Source organism: Chiloscyllium plagiosum, unplaced genomic scaffold (assembly GCF_037043375.1).
Source record: "Chiloscyllium plagiosum isolate Xiang-an unplaced genomic scaffold, Cpla_swu_hap1 HiC_scaffold_29, whole genome shotgun sequence".
Taxonomy (NCBI): Eukaryota; Metazoa; Chordata; class Chondrichthyes; order Orectolobiformes; family Hemiscylliidae; genus Chiloscyllium; species Chiloscyllium plagiosum.
In genome coordinates this window covers 32,720,510-32,747,430 of record NW_028270167.1, presented here as the reverse complement: position 1 = coordinate 32,747,430, position 26,921 = coordinate 32,720,510, and the positions used below count along the sequence as shown (strand labels likewise).

The window sequence follows — 26,921 nt, the reverse complement described above, 5'->3', positions numbered from 1 at the left end:
ATGGCCAATTCACCTGACCTGCACAACTTTGAATTGTGGGAGGAAACAGGAGCACCCAGAGGAAACCCACGCAGACACGGGGAGAATGTGCAAACTCCACACAGACAGTCGCCCGAGGTTGGAATCAAACCCAGGTCCCTGGCACTGTGAGGCAGTAGTGCTAACCACTGAACCACTGTGCCGTATAAGTGGAAGTTTACAGTAATTTGTGCTTCAATTCCAGCTTATTCTTTTCGCTCTTCTGTAGTGATTCACAGCATTTGTATCTGCAGTCAGAAGGGTTTAACAGGAAAAATGTCACTTCCCTGCTGCTGACACATGTACAGAAATCATGGGGACAATGTCCACAGACTTCTTCCGGTTAATCAGATAGTCAGTCATTGACAATTGAGAGTTATTTAATAATGCAAATTTGGAAGGTTAGGCCTCCTCGGTCACAATCCAAGGCTCTCAGCATCAGCACACTCAGCCATTAGGGTTAACTTTACGGCCAGGGATTTCCTCAGAGTTATTCTCTGCTTCAATCTTGTGCCTTTGATTGAAATGTGGTGGGAAACACTGGGTTAGATTTCTCCACTGAGGCCCCTTGGTCAGGGAGCGTGCGGGGAAACAATCACTCTTTGTGGTAATCTCTGGAGTAGCCAGAGGTAACACTTCATCAAGTTAACATGGTACGTGGGCTCCTGAGATTGGAAGGCCAATCAGAGACCTCACAGCAACAGTAGCATGCCATGGGAAATATTGATTTATTTATTTATTGTTGTCACATGAACTGAGATATAGTGAAAAGTGTTGTTTTGTGTGCTATCCAGGCAGATTGTACCATACCAAGTACACCAGTGTAGCAGAACAGAGTGCAGGCTACTGTGTTACAGCTGCAGAGAAGGTGCAGAGAGAGAGATCCAAATTAACATTTGAGAGGTTCGTTCAGAAGTCTGATACTAGTGGGAAAGAAGCTGTTCTTGAATCTGTTCATATGTGTATTCAAACTTTCGTATCTTCTGCCTGACGAAGGAGGAGGGAAGAGAGTATAGTGGGGGTGGGAGGAGTCTTTGATGATGTTGGTTGCTTTCATGAGGTAGAAGGAAGTATAGATGAAGTCAATGGATTGAAGACTCATTTCCATGATGGACTAGGCTCTATTCTTGACTCTCCATAGTAAATGAGAGAGGAGGCACTCCAAATTCTGGTCTCCTTGCTATAGGAAAGATGTTATGAAATTTGAAAGAATTCAGAAAAGACTTACATGGATGTTGCAAGGATTGGAGGGTTTGAGCTGTAGGGAGAGACTGAAGAGGCTGGGGCTGGAGGGTCAGCGGCTGAGAGGAGACTTTACAGATGTTTATCAAATCATGAGGGGCATGGATAGGATAAATAGATAAGTTCTTTCTCCAGGGGTGGGCGAGTCCAGAACGAGGGTGAGAGGGGAAAGATTTAAAAGGGACCAAAGGGGGACAGCTTTTTCACACAAAGGGTGGTGCATGTATGGAATGAGCTGCCAGAGAAAGTGGTGGAGGCTGGTACAATTACAACATTTAAAAGGCATCTGGATGGGTACATGAATAGGAAGGGTTTAGAGGGTTATGAGCCAACTGCTGACAAATGGGACTAGATTGGTTTGGGATATCTGGTCAGCATGGACAGGGTCTGTTTCTGTGCTGTACATCTCTCTTACTCTAAGACACTAAAATGGAGGTGTCCTTCCTTTAACCATTTCTCCATGTCAATAACATGTTGCACCTTAAAGATGTTGCACCAGTCTTGCAGTTTGGGATCTAAGCTCTAATCGCAGACCCCACGTCCCTCGTCTATGATTGGGATGTCATTCCATCGCATGCAGGAGAATGTGGAAAAGCCACCTTCAGGGTCCCACCTGATCTCCCGAAAGATGATCCAGAGGTGGAGGAGTTGGAGCAGGTGTACACTCTTACCGGTTAGCAGCATTATTGCAGGATCTTATATTTCCAGATCCCTTTCATTGGAAAGAATTAAAGCCTTTTATTCCAAATGACCTGAAAAGCTATTGTCACTGTGAGCACCTCTGACTCTTGGCCTATTTGGTGGTTGTTTTGACAAGGAATCCAACCCCCAGAGTTTCAGCCACATTCTGCTTACAATTGTTTTGACTATTGCAAAATTGCAGTCGAAAATCTCTCGCTTGGCTCCTCACCAACTGTGTAAATTCCTAAGATTCCTCCCATTGTGTTCCATTTATAGCTTGAATCCCTGGGCTTCGAAGCTGGATTTTATAAACAATGTGAGTGCAGATTCTAAACTTAGAAAGATAGCTTTTATTTTTATGTTGTAATTTCAGCCAAAGTTGGGAATAGTGGGGGTGGTGCTGGCAGTCCAAATGCTGAGTACTTGTACAACGGTGTTGCCTTTGTGAGTTGGAATGGTTGGCAGAAATGGTGTCTTCCAAATTCATTTCCCGGGAGGTTTCCCACCCTTTTCTACATCCTCGCCCTGATTCTAAATCCCAAAATTGCTACTTTTCTCCCTCGAGACTTTTGTTTACAGTAAATGATCTCAAGAGGCTTGGGCCCAAGACCATGAAATGAGCCCAAAATAAGGAATTGACCTTTTCAACACCATTCGCTTAAAACGTCCACAATAGTTTTGTGCAACTATGAAGGAAATATGAAAGCTGCTTATAGTAAAACTGCATGTGGTTAATGCTTAATTGGTGGTCATATTGTTCCTGTTTGATGCGTACCTTAAGTGTATACCGATGCTGACCCCAGGATTTGTAAATGCTTTATTTTCCCCTCACTTCTATGAATAGGTCATGGGGGAAAAGTAATGTGATGAGCAGTCTGCTGTATCCAAATTATCCCTTCATATGCAGTAGAAGGTTAGCTCAATAATTTGATGTTTTGGCAATCTAGTTGACTTATTTATGGCGCACTGAGAATGCCAGGGTCAGAGTATTACATAACAACTGCTTATGGAGAAGCTTATTCCCGAAAAGTTGACTCTTTTGCTCCTCGGATGCTGCCTGACCTGCTGTACTTTTCCAGAGCCGCACTTCTTGACTCTGACTCTCCAGTATCTGCAGTCCTCACTTTCTCCTAGTCGCTGTAACCTTACTGCGAAGCTTCTTCATGGGAAGAAGTTCTCCTCCTCGCTCTACAAGGATCTCAGTGAGTCTCCCTCTCACTGCATCCCCCCCCCCCCCCAGGTCATCTCGTCTGCCCTGAAGCTTTTCAGCCACATCCTGAAGCAGACCCGTTACCACAGCCACATGACCTTCCTCAGCGCTGCCTACACAACCGACCTATCTCGCATGGACTACAGATAATATTCAGACCGTCTTAATTTGGATCTGACCAGGCCAACCACTACCTGAAGCAAAGGGCTTATTCCCAAAACGTTGATTCTCCTGCACCTCGGATGCTGCTTGACCTGCTGTGCTTTTCCAGTGCCACAGTTTTCGACTCTGACTCTCCAGTATCTGCAGTCCTCACTCTCTGATATTGGATGATGTGCTTGTTTACCAGGTTAGGTAACTAGGTGTTTTTCTGTATACAATAAAAGCCCCATTTTAAGTTGCCTGAAAAAGCATCATTCCAATTTAACATTGTGTATACAATGGGGCCATTATGTGTTATTTACTGTCACATATATCTAAAAAGATCCAATGAGAGGTGTTTTGTCACCAGAACCTGACACCATTTTGAGTTACAAAAGGATAAAAATAAGTTACACAAATAGAGTTCATCTTCTGGAAAATGGGTCTTCAATCACAGCTCCAAGGCTCCTGCAAGGAATCCCTGCACTTCAGGCCTACCAAAGCCAGGAATCCTCACTCCCAGCACCACCACAGCTGCAGCTGACGACCCATTTAACACTGCTCTGGCTTCTCCATGATGTCAGAAGATGAAAAAAAGAAAAATATGAGAAAGGAGAGAAAGAGAAGGATGCTGTGGCCTGGAGCAGACGGACTCAGGAGACCCAACATCATCTACCGGGCTGGTGCCGCCATCTTGGAGGTCGTCATTGAAGAGCACTTAGCTTTTATTTTACATTATTGAGGAGAAGTTGAGTATGTTAGGCTATACTCATTGGCGTTTCAAAGAATGGGAGTAACCTGATTGCTATCAGATTCTTAAAGGACCTGACGGGCTAGATACTGGCATGTTGCTTCCCACTGTAGAAAAGTCTAGGATCAGTGGGTATAATCTCAGATCAAGGAGTCACCCACTTAAAACAGAGATGAGGGGGAATTTCTTCTTGGATAGGGTCATGAGTTTAGAGGCTGTAGAGTTTGGGATGTTAAATACATTCAAGGCTGAGGTAGACAGATTTTTAATCAGTAGGAGAATCAAGAGTTATAGAGAAAAAGCAGGAAAGTGCAGTTGGGAATTATCAGATCAGGCACTGAATAGCAGACTTGACTCAGTGGGTTGATAGGCTTGCTTATCCCCCATGTCTTATGGTCTTATGGCTTCACAACAGGCCCAATGTAGTGCCTGTGACCTGATTGGTGTCACTTTGGAGTGCACTTTCCCCTCACTCTCTTGCTCCCTGACCCTATTGTGCCTTGACCCTCTCCTGTCATCTGACTCTCCCACTCACTGCTTCACTTCCCTAACCTCTCACTCTCAGCTCCTCACACTCCCTCATTCATATCCCTCCCTCACTGGAGAGGTAGCATGCAGGGAAATGGGCTAATTGGCAGGCAGGAGGTAAGTGGAAAGAGTTGGCATTTTTAAATATTTTAAATGTATTTTACTGAAAAGCTTATATCACCCAAGGCTAGAATCAAACCCAGATCGCTGGCACTATGGGGCAGTAGTGCTAACCACTGTGCCATTGTGCTGCCCAAAACAGTAAGCTAAATAAGTAAATGCGTCACTTGACATCTATCTGCTGGGAGTTCAGTGCCCAGCCACTTCTCTGTAGAGATTGGGAGCCACCCTTTCACCAAAGCAGTTGGCTGCAAGGGTGGAAATGAGTTGGAGGTTGCTGCAAGGATGGTGAGGGAGACATTTGCAAAATGGGTGTGTGGAGTCAGAGGGAGGCTACAAGGAGTGTGGGAGAGAAGGGAAGGCTATATCTGAGGCAGAGATTGCAAAGAAGACAAAGCTGTTTTCAAACCATGCAAGAGGATTCGCAGTAAGGTTAAAATCAACTAGGCAAAAGTGAGGACTTCAAACCTGTTAACAAATGAACCCTCAGCTGACTGGCAGCTGGGAAACCCTGAAATCATGAGGTAACAAATCACTTACAAATGAAGGTAGAATTTCTCCATTAAAGCTACATATATTCAGCAGCTACTAAACAATGAAGAAATTTAATGAGTTTTGAGAAGACTTGTAGCTCAGGTTGAGGTTCTGGGTGTAAGTTTGCTTGCTGAGCTAGAAGGTTTGTTTTCAGATATTTCGTCACCCTACTAGGTAACACCATCAGTGATGAGAGTGTCGTGCTGGTAAAGCATAGCAGGTGAGGCAGCATCTGAGGAGCAGGAGAATCGATGTTTCGGGCAGAAGGGCTTATACCCAAAATGTCAATTCTCCTGCTCCTTGGATGCTGCCTGACCTGCTGTGCTTTACCAGCACCACACTCTTGACTCTGATCTCCAACATCTGCAGTCCTCACTTTCTCCTAACACCATCAGTGAGCTTCTGGTGAAGCACTGGTGTTAGTGACCCACTTTCTATTTATGTGTTTAGGTTTCCTTGAGTTGGTGACATCTTTTCCCATGGTGACGTCATTTCCGGTGGTGATGTCATTTGTTGTTCTTTTTTTCAGAGGGTGGTAAATGGGGTTCAAGTCAAATCCCATCTCAACAACCACAAAGAAGCTACATTAGAGCGTTATTTCAATGAGCCACCACACACTGCAGGACAGAGGAACTACAAAGAGCAGAGGAAAATCACCTATACTGTGTACTCAAAAAGAATGGGTACCCAATGAACACAGTCCGCTGATTTCTCAGCAATAAAACCAAACAAGCAGAGAAAATGCATACAGAAACTCTAGCCACTCTCCCCTACATCAGACATTTCAGAAATGACTGCCAGACTACTCAGATCCCTTGGCATCATGGTAGCCTACAAACCCACCAACACACTAAAACAGCAGCTAATGATCTTGAAAGACTCTATACAGACAACAAGCAAAACTAATGACATTTACAAAATACCTTACAAAAATTGTAACAAACACTACATTGGACAAACAGGCAGAAAACTAGCCACCAGGATACATGATCGTCAACTAGCCACAAAAAGACATGACCCATAAAAATCACTACATACATAATATCATACATAGTATCATTACATACAGATGAGGAAGGACACCAATTTGACTGGGACAAAACATCCATCCTAGGACAAGCCAAACAGAGACATGCATGAGAATTCCTAGAAGCATGGCATTCCAACCGGAACTCTATCAACAAACACATTGACTTGGATTCCATTTACCACCCTCTGATAAAAATAACAGGAGATGACATCACCACAGGAAATGACATCACCGACTCAAGGAAACCTAAACACATAAATAGAAAGCAGGCCACAAACACCAGTGCTTCACTGATGATGTTACCTGGTATGGTGATAAAACATCTGAAAATGAACCTTCCAGCTCAGCAAACTAATGTACATCCAGAGGAAGAAATTTAGTTGATGCTATTGTAGCAGACATTATGTCAATTTTAAATTTCAATCTCAGACTGAGTTATATTAGTATTGGTTGATTAGAACATTTTAGCATTGTGAATTTGCATTGGAAATACATTAGTTGTGACCTCCTCAATCTGGAAGGTGTATCAAGAGTGATGGCTTATGTGCGTTCTTGTTAATATACTTTGTTGCTAACTTGCATGTTGTGCTGTGCCAAATTTGAGAGTCCAGAAAATTAATGATTTTCTTGTGTGTTATAGCTTTAAATTTAATGGAGGGTTGACAATTGTTCAAGATATTGATGTATTCTTCTAACTCTGCTTCTGTATGAGTCTATGCACCACATACGTCAATGTAAACACAGAAGGTAATGTGACCTTGTAAAGGAGTTAGTGAAAATGGAAAAGGAGCTCTGAAAATCAGCAAGTGACCATTTGGAAAATCTTGAGAGGAGCAAGTCAAAAAGCAAAACTTGTGCCTTGTTTTGCACACTTAAAATACACTTAAAATACACACACTCTAAATGATATAAAGTGCTGTGTTTCCTCTTTTTTTTACATTTTTATGACAGGTTTGGTGTTTTGGAAATGAGACTCAACATCACAGAAATTGGACAGTGGATGGCAGTACACACCGCCTGGAGATTCCTGCACTGAATTCTGGGATTGAGTACCATGTGCAGATCGCAGCCATCAATGGTGCTGGAGTTGGAGTACACACCAAACCACAATCTGTCTATCTAGGTCAGTAAAGGAGATCGTCATCTGTTCATTGTACCCAGCCCTCTTTCGATTTCTTTCAGCTCTGTGGGTTCTCTGACTCCTTGTATGACAGTATTCACCCTTTAAGAGATATGTTCTGTCTTGTGTCTCTTGCAGATGAATGTGGTCACAGTGGAGATGAAATGTCTCCTTCAGACAGGTGGTTGATAAACAACTGACTTTTTTCTGGGTTTTTTTAAAAATAGTGCAAACGAATCATGAGTGGGTGGGGTAAGGGCTAACACAGACCCAGGAAGACTTCTAAGTTTTGCTTTCAGTTAGTGAGAAGGTTTCTGCTGACTGCTTGAGCTAAAAGCTTCAGTTCTTTGCTGCTAGAGACAATGAAGCTTCCTGTTAAAAATCAAAAGGGGCAGTTTGTTTCCTTCTTCTGGACTGGAGAGAGATAGCACATGAGAATCATAACTCTTCTGCTGAATTGCATTTTGTGCCAAAGGGTGTGTTTATGGGAAGCTGCCTGTTCTGGAACAATTGGTGATTAGTGGTTAAACGATCCATTATTTTGTTCAGGAGTTTAATAGAGTAAAGTCATGCCAATTCTTCTTTTCATTGTATCTCAACTTTGTCGTAAGATTAAAGTGTGTATTGATTAAAGCTTAGTGGTGGACTAATCGAATCATATTTGGAACACGATGCCTTACATTTGTGTTTTTAAAAATATAAACATGAGGGTCTAGGCTATCTCCATAATATACTTTGGGGGGCCCAGTCTGGTCCATAATACTTGGTCAGGTTGGGGTGTGCCAGTCAGTTCTCTTCACCACGTCGGGGGACTTAAAGACCCATATCATGTGTTACCAACTCCATTTCTGCTCCCACACACTCGGTCTCAGTAAACCCTCCTAGAACATGTGCTGAGCAGGATTTTAGGATTGGATTAAGAACCTGACATTGGCGTCAGTTGGGGATTGCAATCCTGCACTGTGCGGAAACCACTCTGCAGTCACTTTGCTTGTATTAGCCAATAGTAGGTTGGTCTGCCCACCATCCAATTAGGGACTGTGTGTGAACTCTCAAAGTTTTCCCGTAGAAGATCAAGAGGAGGCTCAAAAAGGGCTATAGCTGAAATTCTAGTGAGTAGTGTCCCTACCTCTATGCTAGGAGGTACAGGTTCAAGTCCCACTAGCTCCAGAGGTGGATAATAACATCTCTGAATTGGTTGATTAGAAAATATACTTCAGAAAATTGCCTTTGTGATGGGTTTGGGTCACTTCACTTCCTGGAGCAGCCCAGTGCAGAGTCCATGCTTCACAAGGTGAGAATGCCTTTGCTGTGTAGTGATTGTAACAAGGACCTTATGAAGTGTGATCTCCCTGATTGGGGCTGTTAATCAAATCTAATCAGTTAGCTCTGGCTGAAGAGTTATGATTCTCATGTGCTATCTTTCTCCAGTCCAGAAGAAGGAAACAAACTGCCCCTTTTGATTTTTAACAGACGTCCTGTTCATTGTGAAAGTTGGTTGTGAGGGAGCTCAGTGCCAAGGCCTCTCCATGTGTAAATGGAAGGGTGACTTGGTGATGAGATACCAGCCTCTCTGGAGTTATTTCAGCTTGCATGGCCTTTCTTCGACAGCTGACTCCTTGAAGGAAGGAGATGAATTTTGTGAGATAGCAAGCAAGATTTATCCCTTGGATGAATGCTCTGAATCTACAGGATATTGAAGCATTTGTTGCAGTCTGTGCAGAAACTTCTAGAAAGCAGGATCAAACACATGTTTTGCTGGTACCTTGATGTGGATTCAGGCCTCGGTTTAACATTTCCCCTGAAAAATGGCACCTGCGACAGTGCAGCACTCCCTCAGAACTGTACTGCACTGGCATCAGCTTTGCTTATGTGGGCAAGACCTTGTGTGTCTCTGGCATGTTTGCAAAAAACATCATGCAAGGGGTATGTGCATTATTGGGCATTAATTGCCTAGTGGCCAGTTAAGAGTCGGCCACATTGCTGTGAAATCTGGAATCAGAGGTAGGCCAGTCCAGGTGAGGAGGCAGATTTCCTTTCCCAAAGAACATTAGTAAACCAGATGGTCTTTACAACAGTTAATGGTGGATATATGGTCATCATTACGAGGTCAATTCCTGGAATGACGGTACTACGAGGTCAATTCCTGGAATGGTGGTACTACCTTACGCTGAAAGACTGGAGCGACTGGGCTTGTATACCCTTGAGTTTAGAAGACTGAGAGGGGATCTGATTGAGACATTTAAGATTATTAAAGGATTGGACACTCTGGAGATGGGTTTCTGCAGATGGGTGAGTGCCGAACCAGAGGACACTGCTTAAAAATATGGGGTAGACCATTTAGGACAAAGATGAGGAGAAACTTCTTCACCCAGAGAGTGGTGGCTGTGTGGAATGCTCTGCCCCAGAGGGCAGTGGAGGCCCAGTCTCTGGATTCATTTAAGAAAGAGTTGGATAGAGCTCTCAAGGATAGTGGAATCAAGAGTTATGGAGATAAGGCAGGAACAGTATACTGATTAAGGATGATCAGCCATGATCATATTGAAGAGTGGTGCAGGCTCGAAGGGCAGAATGGCCTACTCCTGCACCTATTATTTATTGTCTATTAGGCTAGGCATTTTTTTTACTGAATTGCAATTCAAATTTGTATCACTAGAATTAGCCTGGGGTTCTGGATTACTGGTCCAATGACATTCCTGACAGGCCACCACCTCCACGGGTGTGTGCTGCTCACTGAGCTTTGACTTGTATCATAGATCAGATTATAGGACCCTACAGTATGGAAGAAAGCCATTCAGCCCATCGCGTCCACATTGACCCTCTGAGCAGCATCCCTCCCAGATCCATGCCCCTGTACTCTATCCCTGTAACCCTGCACTTCCCATGGCTAATCCGCCCCACCTGGACACTACGGACAAATGGACACAACAAATCCACCTAACCTGCGCATCATTGGGCTGTGGGAGGGAACCCATGCAAGAAGAACATGCAAACTCCACACAGACAGTCTCCCCAGACTGGGATGGTCCTTGGAGTTGTACCAACCACTGTGCCGCCCTAATGCAAATGGGGGCTTGTTTATAACATTTCCCTCTTTTCATTGTTTTTGCTTTTAATGCTCATGGACAAAGCTTCTCCTGCACTATTCATTGTGAAAGTTGTTCATCACCTGGTTTGTCATGGCAGAGGGGGGATCACAAGGGAAATGCAAACTCACGGTCCAGTTTTATGCTAAATTAGCTGGAACTGGTCAGGACTCTGCAATGAGGAAGAAGAGAGGAGCAATCAGACAGGCATTCTTACAGCCAACTCCTCTCCAATGCCCATTCTTGGGATGTGTGCACATTGGATACAGGGCAGGACCAAGTGCAGGGTGATATCTTCCATGGTTCAATGGCTTTGCTGTGAATGTTGAAAGGGAAATGACGCAGTTAGTGCCTTGAGGAAAATCACAGCTTGTGGACCTACTGCTCACTGAATTGGAACAATGTCCAGAGGTTAGCTTCAGGAAGAGAAGACTAGGCTGAAGTCTTAGGTCGGACTTTTTCATCTATCTGGGGAATCCGCCATTCAGTTGCTGGTTGTCTCTCTGTGAGCCGTGTTTGGGATTCAGTTAAGGAGTTGCAAACAAGAGCCTCAGATCAGAATTTGAACTCATCATGCAGGTTAGTAGCCCAGTGCAATAGTGATTGAGCACTCCCATCAGCAAAGGTGCTATCCTCAATGTGAGGTATTAGTGCTTAGTCCTGTTGTTCTTTTGCAGTGCTCAGGTGGTTGTAAAAGATCCCATGACAATTTTCAGAGAGAAATAAGCCATTTGTTTACCATTCTGACCAATATTCCAACGGCTTTTCTTCCTTAATCCTTGGCTCATGCACTCTGTATCTGTTGTGTTGCTGTTTCTGTATCTTCTATCAAATATTTGGGCCTTGCCATTGATGTAAGCAATTGCCTCAGTCATCTGCATGGGTAAAAGCCATAACTGAGGTACCAGCACCTAAAAATGTAAATTAACTGTTTGGGGCTAACTAAATTGCTATGAGACAAAAAAAAACCTGCAGATGCTGACTACTCCCCCTCCTGATGCTGCCTGGCTTGCTGTGTTCTTCCAGCCTCCTGCTTGTCTGCTAAATTACTATGGCAGGTTTTTCCCAAATCTTGCAACTGTTCTTAAGCTGCTGCACAGTTTATTAGAACAAGAGTTGGAAAGTGGATGATCAATGTGAAAGAGCCTTTACACAAGCCAAAGAGGCTTTATTTAAGTCAGAAGTTCTGACTCACTTTGACTCAAAGTCATCATTGCAACTAGCATGTGATGCGTCACCATATGGAGACTGAGCAGTTATTTCTCACGTATTACTCAATGGTGAAGAGAAGCCTAAAGCTTTTGCGCCAAGACCGTCAACAAAGCGGAAATTAACTCTGCATAGACAGAGAAAGAAGCTCTAGGAATCATTTTTGTCACTAAATGATTCCACCAATATCCATCCAGACTGGAATTTAACCCATTAACAGACCACAAACCGTTGACCACAATATTTGGGCCTTGAACAGGGATATCTTCCCCAGCAGTAAGCTACATGCAGAGGTGGACATGGTACTTTGTGGCAAGATTGCAGGAACCGCCCCAGAAGTGAAGTCATGTATCACATGGAAGGCAGAACTATCCATACATGCAGGATGTCTCCTATGAGGAACGAGAGTCACCATTCCACCAGAGCTAAGGATCCATGTGTTAAATTGTGGCATTGGCAGAATGAAAGAGATAGATAGCCAGAAGCTTTGGTGGGTAGGGCTAGACTCTAAAATTTCACAGAAGGTGAGAACATGTGTAGCTTGTGCAAGAGTTCACAACCCACCTCCGTTAGTGTTATTAAACCCATGGGAATGGCTAGATTGGGTATGGCAAAGAATCCAAATTGACTGGACCTTGAGGGCAAATATTTTTCAGAGTGAATGATGCACATAGGAAACACCCTGAATTTGCCATCATAAAGTTGACACCCTTCAAAAATAAAACATTGAAAGACTAGAAGAGACCTTTGTGTGATTTGGTTATCTGGACCAACTTGTTTGTGATATTGGTCCACAGCTTGGGTTTATAGACGATGTAAAAAGCAGAATGGAATTCAACATATCTGATCAGCTCCTAATCATCCATCCACAACTGGCTTGGCTGAAAAGTTTGTTCAGACAATGAAACATACCTTAAAGGTAACTGAAGAATGAGGATCACTATCCCAAAACTGAATGAATTTTTGTTTACACACTGGAACTCAACTCACTCTTTGATTCAAGATTATCTGGAATTGCTCACGTAAAGCGTCAGATCTGCGTGGAATTTGATTTGCTGAAACCACTCAAGCCAAAAGACATTGTGAACAGGAAACAACAGATTCAGGTTTTCTAACAGGGTGAACAAAACTAAATGCTATATTTTGCAGGTTGTGGTCAAGTGGTGTTGGGGAGGAATTTGGCCACTAGTGAGAAGAGGGTAGCAGCCACCATTATAACACAGACTGAACCAGTGTCCTACACTATTCAGATGACAGATGACATAATATGGAGAAGATGTGCAGACAACCTCTTGGCAACCAGAACAAATGTGTCAGGGACATTGATTGAAGATCCATAACTACCAGTTCCAAATAGACACCTGGACATAGCTGAGGATAGAACAGTAACTGGAGTATCTGAGGGAAATAGCACCTGAGTGGAGAATGTCATAACATTGTAGAAACCTCTGAACATTCAAGAAAAGACCACAACAGGTGACATGCCTAGTACTCCAGAGAGAAAGCCAAGAAGCAAAATAAATGGATGCCTGAGGCACTTCAGCAACCATACAGGAATCAACATCCACTGGAACATTTTACTTATTGAGTTACATATCTGATCGTAAATGTTTTCATTGCAGGAATCTCTGATGTAAGGGGGAGGGATGTTATGCATTTGTGTATGGTGGATTGACACTTTAAGAGCCTGATCATGTGATATAATAATGATGTGATTGGCCATTTTGGGCAGTCAAATGCTCTCTCTAAGATTGCTACCTGTAGTGTGAACACCTCTACATTAAAGCTCCTGCTGTTAATCACTTTGGCCTGCTGGTCCTTCCTGAAATTTAGCAATACTGTTCTCTTAGTCCAGGCTCCTTTGACACTCTGCTCACATCCCTCTCTTGACCATTGCCCCTCCCTCAGCAAGTTGGACAAAAGCAGATCAATTGTTCATGCCTGACTATTCATGGGATCTTCCTGTGCACTGGAACAGGTACCACATTTCCTGCACATAACAATAAGGCGGTTTATCACATAGTGGTTAGGCCACTTTTGGAATACTGTGCAATTCTGGACTCCCTACTGCAGGAAGGATATTGTGAAACTTGAAAGGGTTCAGAAAAGATTTACAAGGATGTTGCCGGGCTGAAGGGTTTGAGCTCCAGGGAGAGATTGAATAGGCTGGGGCTATTTTCCCTGGAGTGTTGGGGGTTGAGGGATGACCTTATAGAAGTTTATAAACTCATGAAGGGCATGGATAGGGTGAATAGACTTTCCCCCAGGCTAGGGGAGTCCAAAACTAGAGGGCATAGGTTTAAGATGAGAGGGGAAAGATTTAAAAGGGATCTAAGGGGGCAATGTTTTCACACGCAGGGTGTGTATATGAAGTGAACTGCTAGAGGGGGCTGGTACAATTACAACATTTAAAAGCCATCTGGATGGGTAAATGAATAGGAAGGGTTTAGAGGGATATGGACTAAATACTGCCAAATGGGACAAAATTAAATTAGAATATGTGGTCAGCATGGACGAGTTGGACCGAAGCGTCTGTTTCCATGCTGTACAGCTCTATGACTGTGTGTGAAATATCTGTAGGTGCTGAAAAAAATTGAAAATTCAGTAAGGTGCTATAGTCCTCCTTTATTTCTTGATCTGTTCAGCCCATCACCCTGGATATTAAACACTATTTGCACAAGGAACATGAAGCATCCTAAGCAAGTAATTTTTATCTTGCACAGGATAGATTTAAGCTCTGCACAAGTCATACAAAGGTTATCTTGTGTGATTATGAGATAGGAGAGTCTCATTATTTTTTTAATAATGAAAAATCTATTCATTTATCCATTGTTGATTCTTTCTGTGCTGAGCAGTAATGTGTTGAACAGAAAACAATCATTTATCATTTGCCCTGCGCTGTAGGATTGAGACAGAGTTATTTCACATAGTGTTGGCTACTTGATTGGAAACGGGAAAACAGGAATTGTGTACATTACACGCTCAGTTCTCTCATTCAGCTCCATCAATCACCTGAGATCAGAGGCCAATAGACCTGGGCTCTTTCTACACATGCCGCCCCGTTACAGCTTGCAACACAGTCAAATAAAAAAACAGAAGGACAAAGTAATTTCAGAGAGGGGAGATTTTTGTGGTGTTGGGAAGCAGTAAAATCAGTTTATGAAACGGGTCAAGAAAAATTATGCTACATTACTGGGATAACAAAGTTGTTTTCTGGCTACGAGAGACTGGGTGGCATCAAAAAGGAAGAATTACTTTTGTGGAGCACCTTTCACAACTTCAAAACATTCAAAGCAGTTTACAACCAATGAAGTACATTTGTGTTGTGTTGTGGGAGATGCAGTAGCTAATTTTCACATAATAGCCTCCCATAAGCAATAATGCAGTAATGACTAGATTTACAGTTCTAGTGAATAAAAACCAAAAGAACTATTGATGATGTAAATCCAAAACAAAAACGGAAGTCATGGAAAAGCTCGGCAGATCTGGAAGCATCTGTGAAGAGAAATCAGAGTTAACGTTTTGGAGGTCTACAAGATGTTGAGAGGCATAAGTAGAGTGGGTAGACAGACACTTTTTTCCCAGAGTGGAAATGTCTATCATGAGAGTTAATTAGAGGAAGATTTAGGGGGAATGTCAGAGGTAAGTTCTTTACTCAGAGAGAGGTGAGTGTGTGGAATGCACTGCTGGCAGTGGTAATAGAGTCAGAGACATTTGGGATGTTTAAGCAACTCTTGGCTAGGCATACGGATGTTAGTACAATGAAGGGTTTGTAGGGTAGTCTGATCTTAGAGTCGGATAAAAGGGAGGCACAGCATCGAGGGCCGAAGGGCCTGTACTGTACTGTTCTATATTCTATGTTTTATATGGATCTGGTGACCCTTCCCTAGTGACATTGATTTAATAATCAAACATTGGCCAAGGCTCTAAGGAGAATTCCTCTGCTCTGCTTTGTCATGTGGTTTAATATGTCACCCTCAGACAGTAGATAAGATCTTTGTTTAATTGAAAAGGTAGCACCTGTGACAGTGCAGTTCATCCTGAGTGCTGCATGGCAGGAACTTCTGGTTGTATGGTCATTGTGATGGATGGTGCAGTTTGTACGTACCAGCCTCACTCAGCGCTCACTTTACCTTTAGACCTCTCAGATGTTGCTGAGCTAGAAGGACGATAGTTAAAGAGAGAGAAGAATACAAAGCATTTTCATGAAAGGGGGTGGTATCTACGCTAGGGTTGGGATCTCGGGATGAAAGATTATTCGCGCTAAGTGGGAATGTGGAGTAATCAGATCAATCATGATCTTAGAGAATGATGGTGCAGGCTGGAGGAGCTGCGTAGCTGAGTAGGCTGAAACATCGATTTTCCTGCCATTCCTGATGAAGGGCTTTTGCCCGAAATATTGATTTTCCTGCTCCTCAGATGCTGCCTGACCTGCTGTGCTTTTCCAGCACCACTCTAATCTAGACTCTGGAGGAGCTGAGTAGTCTACTTCTGCTCCTAATTTATTTGTTCAAACCCTCCCCGTGCTAAATACAACAACAAGTTTTAATTCAGATATATTTTATCTCAAGTCCCTGACATGAGGGAGGGGGTTATACTTGGATCAAGGAAGGATAAGTATCCGTCTTTGGATCTGGATATGTCTTACTCGGGAGGTACCACCTCCAAAGATGTGCAGGTTAGGTGAATTGGCCATGCTAAATGGCCCATAGTGCTCAGGGATGTGTAGGTTAGGTGCTTTCGTCAGGGCAATTTAGAGTAATAAGGTAGGGGAATGGGTCTGTGTCTGTTACTGTTTGGTAGGTCGGGGTGGACTTTTTGGGCCAAATGGCCTGTTTCCACACTTTAAGGATTCTATGACTCTATGGCTGGGAAAGGCCTTCCCAGATAGGCTTTTGCTTGTGATCCTGTGAATTCCGCAGAACCAATAGTGATCTCCTGTTGTAACAGTTGTAATTGTACGTCTCGATCTATGGCCACAGTCAGTAACACAGGGTATTATCTAGAAATAGACTTTATTTACTTTGTGCTTAATTACTTTGTTCTTTGAATGCAATTTTTTATGGAAAATTGGGAAAAGATCCATTTATCTGGATTTCTTCCACTGGCACCTAGCCTGATTTTCTGGTCAGATTCTAGGCTGGGCCTGGACAGGTGCAGCAGTGACATTTACAACGGTTACTTGGTTTTGCAGAATTTGAGAATTGCTGAAAAAGGAGATATGCTGTTGATGTTTTTGGTCTTGCACTCATCAGGGAAGAATTGTAAGAATACCAAATCTCAGAAGGGAATAATCACTTAGACTGCATGGGAAGATCATTTGGTAGTTTGATGCTGATTTGCCACAAGGACTACACCAGGGAACCAAAACTGTGCTTCGACAGAGTGTCTCCCTTTTAGGAAATTCCTAATGTTATTTTGAGAGTATTTACAAATCCTTATTTCATTTTGTTTAGCAAGGAGTATTGTGCCAAGTATGCCAGAGGCATTGTTTAGTTTATGTATCCAGGAGATTAGAACAATGGGAATTCCCCCATTGCTATGATTTTGTGAGGAAGATGACCATGAGCAATAGAAAGTTGTTAGAATGTTGAAACTGCACCAAAAAGATCCTATCATGCTCTTCCCAAACATGGTCAATATGCAAATATAGTCAGGCATATAGGGACTTGACCAAAGTCTGCACAAAATTAGACACATAGGTTCATATCGGTGGTTCAGTGGTAGGCACTGCTGCCTCTCAGGACCAGGGACTTGGGTTCGATTCCAGCCTCAGGCAACTGTCTGTGAGGAGCTTGCACATTCTCCCCATATCTGCGTGGGTTTCCTCCGGGTGCTCCGGTTTCCTCCCACAGTCCAAAGATGTGCAGGTTAGATGGATTGGCCATGCGAAATTGCCCATAGTGTGCAGGCTAGTTGGATTAGCCACAGGTGATGCAGGGTGATAGGGGAGTGGGTTGGCTTGGGATGGGATTGGCTCTTTGGAGGGTCAGTGGCACTCAATAGGCTGAATAGCCTGCTTCTGCACTGTAGCGATTCTACGATCACTGGGCAGCCAGTCACTAAACTGCATACTTACTAAGAAAATGCCTGTAGCTAACAGAACAGTATACAGCTAGCGCACAGGAACAGGGGAAACAGGTGCAGAAAAAGGCCATTCAGCCCCTCAAGATTGCTTCATTTCTCATCCAGGTCAGGGCTGATCTTCTACTTCAGCCATTTCCTCACAATATCCTCATTTCCCATAATGTCTGTGATATCTAGGAATCTGTTGATCTCTGTTTTGAACGTATTCATGGACTGAGCTCCTACAACCCTCTGGGTTCCAAAGATTCACAACTCTTTGAGTGAAGCCATCTCTCGTCATCTCAATCTCAGATGGCCAGCCCTTCGTACTGAGGCTGTGTCCCTTGGTAGAGCCTGCCATAACCACAGCCGCCGGGGGACATCCTTGAGGCTCTGTAATCTGATATACTTCAATAGGATTATCACTCATTCTTCTAAACTCTAGGGAATACAGGCCCAGTCATCTCAAGGGATAACACCGCCAACCCAGAAATCAGTCGGGTGGACCTCGGTTGCATTTAGAAACTTGGAGCTAGGAGCAGAAGTAGGCCATTCAGCCCTTCAGGTCTGCTCCGCCATTCAATAAGAACATGATGCCCTCTAGGCAGGTATATACTTTCTAAAGAAACTGTTGGGTAACAGTCAGCTGTGTAGTCTCAAGCTCTCTTGCTCTCACTCTCCCTGTCAGAATGGTGCTTTGGTGTTCATTCAGGAGAATGTGGATGCAGTTCATCCTGTCTTATTTTGAATGATTTGCACTTAGAAACAGGAATGTGATGTTCTCTGCATTTATTGCCAGTGCCCCTGGCTTCTGTTAGCCGTTTTTGTTGCTTGAAGAATATTTGCAGAAATTAAAATACACAACAAAAATGCTTTCTCTTTATGAACCTTTTATTTAATCCCCTCATAAGCAGCCACTTAATCTTTTAAATAGCCCAGTTCCTTTACATTTACCTATTATCAGTTGCACCTCATTTTCAATTGTTAGTTATTCCCCACTTCGCACACACACTTATTTTCATAATAACTAGCTCACCTTGAGGAATCCACCACAGTGGTGTAAGTGATGTGAATTCCAAACCAAGAAATAAAACATGGTCAATATACAAATGTTCAGGTCAATTTTTACCACATCTCTGCAGATAATCCAGTCACTGCGTTCCACAACAGGCTTCTGCACTTTCACTTTTATTAAGAATTCCAATTTTTGGTCTGTCACCCCTCCCAGGAGACTCCAGAGCTCTGGTGGTTGGGGAATAACATGCAAGGTTCAACTAGCTTTGAAAGGCTGTATGGCCTTGTTCTGCATTCCAATGTCCTTCAACCATCATAATTGTGTGGAATGGACTGGTTAGATCTTTATTCTGTCCCCCTGTCATTTTCATTTGTTTGCATGATATCTTTTTAAGGATGATAAATGTTGTTTTCGCACCATAAAGTAGTTACACTTTAAACATAGAAAACAGGAGTAGGAGTAGGTCAGTTGGCCCTTTGATCCTGCCCTGCCATTCAATATGATATTATACAACTCAGTCACCTGTTCCCACTTTCTCACTCTACACTTTGATCCCTTCATCCCGGAGACCTATATCTAGCTCCTTGAAAACATTTGATGTTTTCTGTGACTGTGAATTCCACAGGCTCACTGCTGTCTGGGTGAAGACCTTTCTCCTCATCTCGGTCCTAAATGCCTTAACCTTAGACTGATCCTGGGGATGAAGAGTTTCTGATATCAGGAGTGGTTGAGAACTCAGGGTCTGTACTCGATGGCATTTAGAAGGATGAGAGGGAATCTCATTGAAACATACAGAATACTGAGAGGCCTGGATAGAGTGGACATTGAGAAGATGTTTCCATGAGTAGGAGAGACTAGGACCTGAGGGTACAGCCTCAGAGCAAGGGTGATGACCCTTTAAAACTGAGATGAGGAGGAATTTCTTCAGCCAGAAGGTGGTGACTCTGGAATTCATTGCCACGAGAGGCTCTGGAGGCCAAGTCATTGAGTGCATTTAAGACAGAGATAGATAGGCTCTGGATTAGTAAGGGGATGAAGGGTTACAGGGAGAAGGCAGAAGAATGGGGTTGAAAAACATTATCAGCCATGATCGAATGGTGTAACAATATCGATGGGCTGAATGTCCTTATTCTACTTCTATACCTTATACTCTTATTTTAAAGCTCCTGGCTCTGGATTATCTGGTCATTGGGAATATACTCTGTCCAGGCCTCTTAGAACTTTATAGGTTTTCCATGAAATCCTTCTTCATTCTTCTAAACTCCAGTGAATATAGTCCTAACCAATCCAGGCTGACTTCACAGGTCAGTCCTGCCATCTCAGGAATCCATTTGGTAACCGTTTGTTGCACACGATTAAGACATTAAGTACCCATTTGCTATGAACCTTCAATTGATGACCTTTGAATTTCAGACCCTTCAGCTCAGGAAAAGTCAATGGAGTCTTCGATCCTTGGACTGGTGCTGGAGATTGTGAAGCAGCCAGTTTTCATTGCGAGTGCTGGGAGTGTTCTCTGGGTCATCCTGATGATTTTCAGCGCGTGTTTGTACTGGCACCGCCGCACAAGAAGCTGTCAAATTCAGAAGAAACGCAGGCTCAGCAAAGGTGAGAGGCCTGTTAATGTCAGTACAGGATCATTTAATAGAAGTGACTTGCTAACATTGAACTGAGGATGAGTGGGTCAATGATGCTCACCCACACAGCAGCTTGTTGAAGGACATTCACTCCTCCAGGCTGAATACTTGGTATCTGCCCTTTGTTTGGGAGATGGAGGTATCTGTGATGTTATTCAACCATGGAAGAATTGTTTGTCTATGTCATGCTGTCAAAAGGCTTAGAGACTCCCTCAGTGTTGGGAAATGTATATCATTCGCCATATGTCTTCTCTGAGTTGAGTGCTGGCTGAAAAGTGGAGGACGTTGGTTTGGAGAGGGAAGAGAAGTTGAAAAGAAAGAAAGAAGTGGGTGTGGTGACAGAAGGAGAGAGAGGGAAAGAAAGAGATGTTTGTGGAGATGGGATAAGGATGTAATTGCAGCAGAACAGGCATAAGTGGGACGGGAAACAAATGAGGCCATTTAGCTCCTTGTATCAGTGGTGGCTCAAAAAATGCTATGCAGCTTTAGCCCCTTTGTGCCTCTCAAACCTTATCTGAATAGGTTTCAGAACCTCAAGGCCAAAGTTTTGTTTCCTACCACCACTGGTATGTTCCTATCAACAAGGGGACTGGAAGTTACATGACAAAGCCACCGGTGTACCCTGGCAGCATGCCTGGGGACTCAGGGGAGGGGCATCTCTCCTGATCAGTTATCATGTGCCCTATGAAAGGCCTTTCTAATTGAAATGGATGCTCCTGTTTGAGCATCCACTGCCCCTCACCCAGCCTCTCAATTGACTTTACAGACCCAAAACACAATCCCTGGGACTGCTTGACCTAGGGTTGTGAAGCCAGCTCCAATTGTCTTTCCTCTAGTCCTTCAGCAATACTTCTGGTCGAGGACTGCTGCAGTCTTAGTAATGGTCACAGCTCCCAGTGGTGCTATTGGAGGTGACAGGATTACTGCGGTACCAGTAATGGCCACTGCTCTTGATGGTGCCATTGGGTGAGAGTGCTCCTGGCAGCTATTGGAGTTGGGAGATCCTGCCCCAGACAGCGTTGGGAGCAGAACCCACAACTTCAGGCAACCAACCTTGTGAGTCACCTAATTAAGATAGTGTTGTATCTTCCTGGGCACATGGAAATGGGCTTTCTCCCAGCTTTCTGGCTGGTGGGTAGGGTCATCATCACTGTATCAAATCCTGGCTCAAGTACTTAAAAGTGATAAGTGCCTGCCTCTCGCAGACTCTCAAGGAGATCCCCAGCTTTAGCGTCTCTTCAACTCCTTTTTAATCTTGGATTTGAATCTGAAATACTGTAATTTTCGGGATGCTACAGACCAAAATCTGGGAAGTGGGATGTTCCTTGGTTAGCATCATGGACACAATAGGCTGAATGGCCTCTTTCTGTGATGTAAATTTTCAGCCCTTCTACCAATTAATTCAAATCGTATCTTCTGCGTAGTGATCTCTCTCCGGTAGGAAAAAAGTCCTTCCTATCCATTCTGACATGATGTCACACATCACCAACTTGGCAACATCATGGTGATTATTGTCTGTCTTTTCTGTAGTGTGATCAATGGCCAAAACTGGGTGCAGTACTGGTATCTATGTTTTACACTAGTTGTGGCAGAAGTGATAGGCAGAAGAGATGGAAGCAGAGAACAGGGAAAGACAGAAGTGAAAAAGAAGACGAGAGAAAAAAAGGGGGGATATAAGCCTTGCATTTTTTCTTGAACAACTATTGCTGAGTGAGGCAGAGGAAATTACTGAATTTTTACAAGACTTGAACCAAGAATATTGGATCTGTGTTAATTAACATCTTACAAGGTTCAGATTGGCAGATTGGCATTCAACTACTGTTAATGATTTATTTATCAAAATATTAACTGCCTTCATTTGGAGTCTGTTCTACACATTAATTACTATTAATGTTAGATTAGTTCAATTCACATGATATAGGAGACTAAGAATTAGAAATGCTTTCGGATGTTGGGTTGAGGCTTCTGTTTTTCGGTGAACACAGCTTTTTTCACCGATGTATTGGGTTAATAGAAGCAAAAGGATTGTCTTTACTCCAAGGCACACCAACAAGGTAAATTGCAGAACTTCTTGCTCTAAGTGCAGTTTCATCCAGTGCTGGGAGCCTCAATCCACAAAGTAGTTGCCAGGACTATCCTAGCCCTGCACCCAATATGCACCTCTCTGCATTTTGTTGAACCTTTTGTTGCCATGTTTAGTATTCACCTCATTGTCAGAGGGTGGAAACATGAAGAAACATACAAGACACAAGTCACTGCACCACCTACGACACTCCAGAGCCCTAACTTCTGTCCTATTAATTCATGCTATTTTTCTACATTGTAGGCTTGTACAGACTGGCTAATGAAGACATTATTATCAAGCACAGGTAAGGTGAGATGAGATACAGTGAGTGTTTGCATTGATTTATTCCTGGGCAGCTGGCCTGACAACCTTTATGCTCTGCTCCAGGATGAACCTGACTGACTCTCCCTGGTTGTCGAATTCCTGGAAATCAAACAGCTGCTCCAAGAGCTTCAGTCCTGGGAATAGTCAGCCTCTCTGGCTCCACGGTCAGGAGAAACAAGCGGACTGGTCAACCGGTGAGCTGGGAGGGATGGAGCAGCTATAGTTAATAACGGAATTAAGTTTCCAGCAAGGCTACGTTTATTATCTATTCAGCCCAAGAAGATGTTGTTGTTGGATTTTCTTGCAGTAGAGAAGGAGAGATTTAACAGACATACTCAGTGAGGTTTTGAGATTGTACATTGACTGTTTCTGTGGCTCTGTTGGCTATGCGTATCTCTTGATTTCCTGAGAAACCAAAAGTCTGTATCTCAGCCTTAAGTATATTTGATAATGGCACAACCTACTGGTGTCGAGTTTCTAAAGATTCACACCCCTTTGAGTAAAGTAATTTCTCCAAATCTCAGGACAGATTTAGGACAATTCGCAAAAGAACCAGACTCCTTTTATTGATGTTTTCTAGTCAACCTCTTTAGCAATGTAATTACACTTATCTGGAGCAAGTGAGACTTGAACTTGGGTTTCCTAGCCTGGAGGTAAGGATACTATCATGGTAGCCACCCTCCCCCGGATCCTCTTTGTTGTTTATATCCAGAAGCATTCTGACAACTGAATGGTTCTTGTTTTTCCCCATCACCAAATCACCTGTGTCTTTTTTTAATCTATCAGCCAACACCAGTAAATTACTCATGGTTTCCAATTGATTAATTTACATGCAAAGCCCATTAAGGGCAGACCACCAAAGGTGAGGGAGACGTATCGAGCTAAATCAAAATGGAGTTGGATGGAGGAGATCAGGGTGGCACGGTGGCTCAGTGGTTAGCACTGCTGCCTCACAGTGCCAGGGAACCTGGTTCAATTCCCACCTCGGGTAACTGTTTGTGTGGAGTTTGCACATTCTCCCTGTGTCTGCGCGGGTTTCCTCCCATAGTCCAAAGATGTGCAGGTCAGGTGAATTGGCCATGCTAAATTGCCATAGTGTTAGGTGCATTAGTCAGGGGGGAATGGATCTGGGTGGGTTACTCTTTGGAGGGTTGGTGTGGACTTGTTTGGCTGAAGTGCCAGTTTCCATACTATAAGAAATCTAATCATCCCATGTGGTATCTCTATCTCTAATGGCATTGAGAGTTTTGATGGACACTGTATGCTCCCTTTCCAAGGATACCCAGGCATGAATGTCGCCTTGGAAGAAGGGCACATAACCATGAACTCAGAAACTTTATATGCTAATGAATGTAATTTATCTTGTTATATCAGATAACTCTTTCAGGTACTAACTACCTTAATACAACATGCTGTCATTCTGATTGTCATATATTGAATGAGATGCTTTGTCTTTGGAATGAAATTTGAAAGTAGGAAGCTCCCCATTTCTCTGTCACTTATTTAATGTCCCTCAATATGTGATAAATCTCAGCCAGAGGAACAAACTATGCAAGTCACATTTGTGTAATTGTTTTGTTTCTTGATGGAAACCTGATCGGATTTATCGGACAAGTGGAAGTAAGTTTTTCATTAAGAATGTTACAGTGATTAATTAGAGCTCCTTTTAGTTTAGTTCTAACTGGACTGCTTCCTCATTGATTAGACATCCAAATGGAGTATTGGGTAAATGCAATGGTTTTGAAAGTTCATTTCTTTTATTTTCTCCAACATCAGCAGTAAACTGTTAGCTCTCTTGATTAAACCCAATGCTACCTAGCTATCATTGGTAAATTGCTAGCCTATGTCAACTAGAATGTTGGCCTGAAATACAGTAGCACCTCGGCATACGTACAACGCCGTTCACGAACAAATCGGTTTACGAACAGGATTGTACGTAAAATTTTGCTTCAACGTACATATGAAATTCAAGGTATGAATGAAGGTATGAACGCAAAAAGCCCATGTGTGACCACATGGTTTCATTGTTCTGCTTTGCTACGCGCTTGTTGAATGCAAAAGCTCTCGGGCCCCGCGTGATCTCATTCAGTTCGTCTTTGGCGCGTGCGCTGTGAACAGCGATCGTTGCAATGTCCAAGAATTCTTACACTATCCGAACAATGGGAAAAATTGATTCAGTTTGCAAACTTTTCGGTTCGCGAACCGGGTCCCGGAATGGATTAAGTGTGTAAGTCGAGGCGCTACTGTAGTTTCATTGTCAATCCACTAGGTATCATAAGTGAAAAGAGGCCTCGGTTCCTCCACTGTCAATCTCCCTCTCTTTTTCTCTTGATAGGTTCATCAATTGAGAAGGACCAGGATTTGAGAGACCAAAACCCCTTGATATTACCCGATAACAGTCTGTATGGGACGTTCAGTGTTGATATTAAAGGAAAGGATTTGAAGACGTTTAGCACGCCTCTCTCACAGAGATCTACAAACTCGAGCTACACCATCCAGGTGACTCCAAACCAGAGTCCTTTGCCATTACTGAAAAACAACACCAACAGAAACAACATCAACAGCTTTGGCCAGGAGGTCACAAAGCTACAATGGAAACCAACACCCTACCGACAGGCCAATCCAGAATCGTGGGACAAAAACTGCAATAACGGTGAGAGTTTAAATCATCATTAAGTCCCAGAAATTCTAGCACTTTTAGGAAAACCTTTTCATTGGTGCTGTCTTCACCTCCCACTCCCCCCAAACACCTTTGTTAGAAGTTGTCACTGTGGCCCCATTTGCAGACATTATTGTCCCATAATTCACTCAATTGACCATTTTACACTGGAGCATTGTCAGTGAATGTCAGTAGGTCATTCGACTATAGGAGTCCCACCAGAGTCCAGCCACAGTGCCTTCCCCCTCCATAGCTTCCACAAAAGACAATGCAGCAAAGGTTCCCCAACTTGATGCACGGTCCACAGTTAAATCCTAATTTCAAGTTATTGTGCAGGAAACAAAAATAACGAAAACAGTTAAGATGGAAGGATACCAAGAGATACAGAACAAAAAAGGTGTGAAGTTTAATGATTGCTGTGCACTGGGGTACATTACCACAAGGAGTGTTCCAGTCTTACCAGTACTGTTAAAGAGAGTGAAACATTATCTCATGATTCATGTCTCTTGTTCCTGATCATTACTGTGGTCAGTGGTAGTGTCCCTGACTTTGAGCCAGGAGGTCCAAGTACAAATCCTACCTGCCCCAGAGGTCTGTCATAATACCTCTGAGCAGAGTGATTTAAAGATTACTACAATTGTTGTTGTACATGATTGGATGTCAGATAAAGACAGACGATGACTCTCATGGCTGAGAAGCCTCCCCACACTTGAAGCGTTAAGATACAAATTGTCGAACCTTCCTCTCATTTGAAGCACAATGCTGAAGAGTTGTGAATGGCCTTTTAAAGCTATTCCCAGGCACAGAGTCAACATTCCAGGAAAAGAAAACGAGGAGCAACAATGGAATAGGCTCTGTAGAATCTGTCACAGAGAGGTCAAGGACGTTGAAGTTTGCAAGTTGCCTTTGTTTAAATTGACAGAAATTTGTACAAAGGAACAGAACGATCTCCACCTTTCCTAGCTTCAGAGCTGAGCACTCTGAGCTGACAGACTCAGTGGACCCTGTTTCAAATCCTTCTTCAAATTCCCTAGTGTGTCTGCCAGTGTTTCCAATTCTTTAAAAATCTATTTTCTAATCAACTTGGTCAAAGATGTTATTCCATGCCTCTGGAGCAGGTGGCAGTTGAACCCAGGCCTCCCAGTGTAGGGCTAGGGACATTACCACTGTACCTGCCTGTGTTTCCATTGCAACTGCTAATGGTGGTTAACCTGTGCTATGAAGGAAGGTTACGTCATAACAGAACCAGCTTGAGTTAGGCTACTTGGCAAAGTACAAACCCACTAAAATACTGGTTAGCCGTTAACCTAGCGATTAATCAATGATGTTAACCAGTTTATTACACAAAATCATTTGTGATTTGCACAAAATTATTTTAGCTGCTCATCTTAACCTATTATAATAAGCTGTATATATGGGTTGATCTTTACCCTGTTTGACCAGTTGAATTAGATTCATTTATTTAAACTTTTCTTTAGTTGGCAGTGC

General features: G+C 43.2%; 1 protein-coding gene across 3 annotated transcripts in view; it reads left to right on the top strand.

The window, feature by feature from the left end:
* Positions 1–26,921, top strand: part of robo4 (roundabout, axon guidance receptor, homolog 4 (Drosophila)) — a 138,475-nt gene that overhangs the window by 78,241 nt on the left and 33,313 nt on the right. For all 3 annotated transcript variants that reach the window (XM_043676848.2, XM_043676846.2, XM_043676849.2), the window contains exons 10-14: positions 7,207–7,378; positions 20,165–20,356; positions 22,712–22,754; positions 22,838–22,968; positions 25,110–25,427. In XM_043676848.2, the coding sequence (XP_043532783.2) occupies positions 7,207–7,378; positions 20,165–20,356; positions 22,712–22,754; positions 22,838–22,968; positions 25,110–25,427 (856 nt within the window). The remainder of the gene's footprint in view (positions 1–7,206; positions 7,379–20,164; positions 20,357–22,711; positions 22,755–22,837; positions 22,969–25,109; positions 25,428–26,921) is intronic.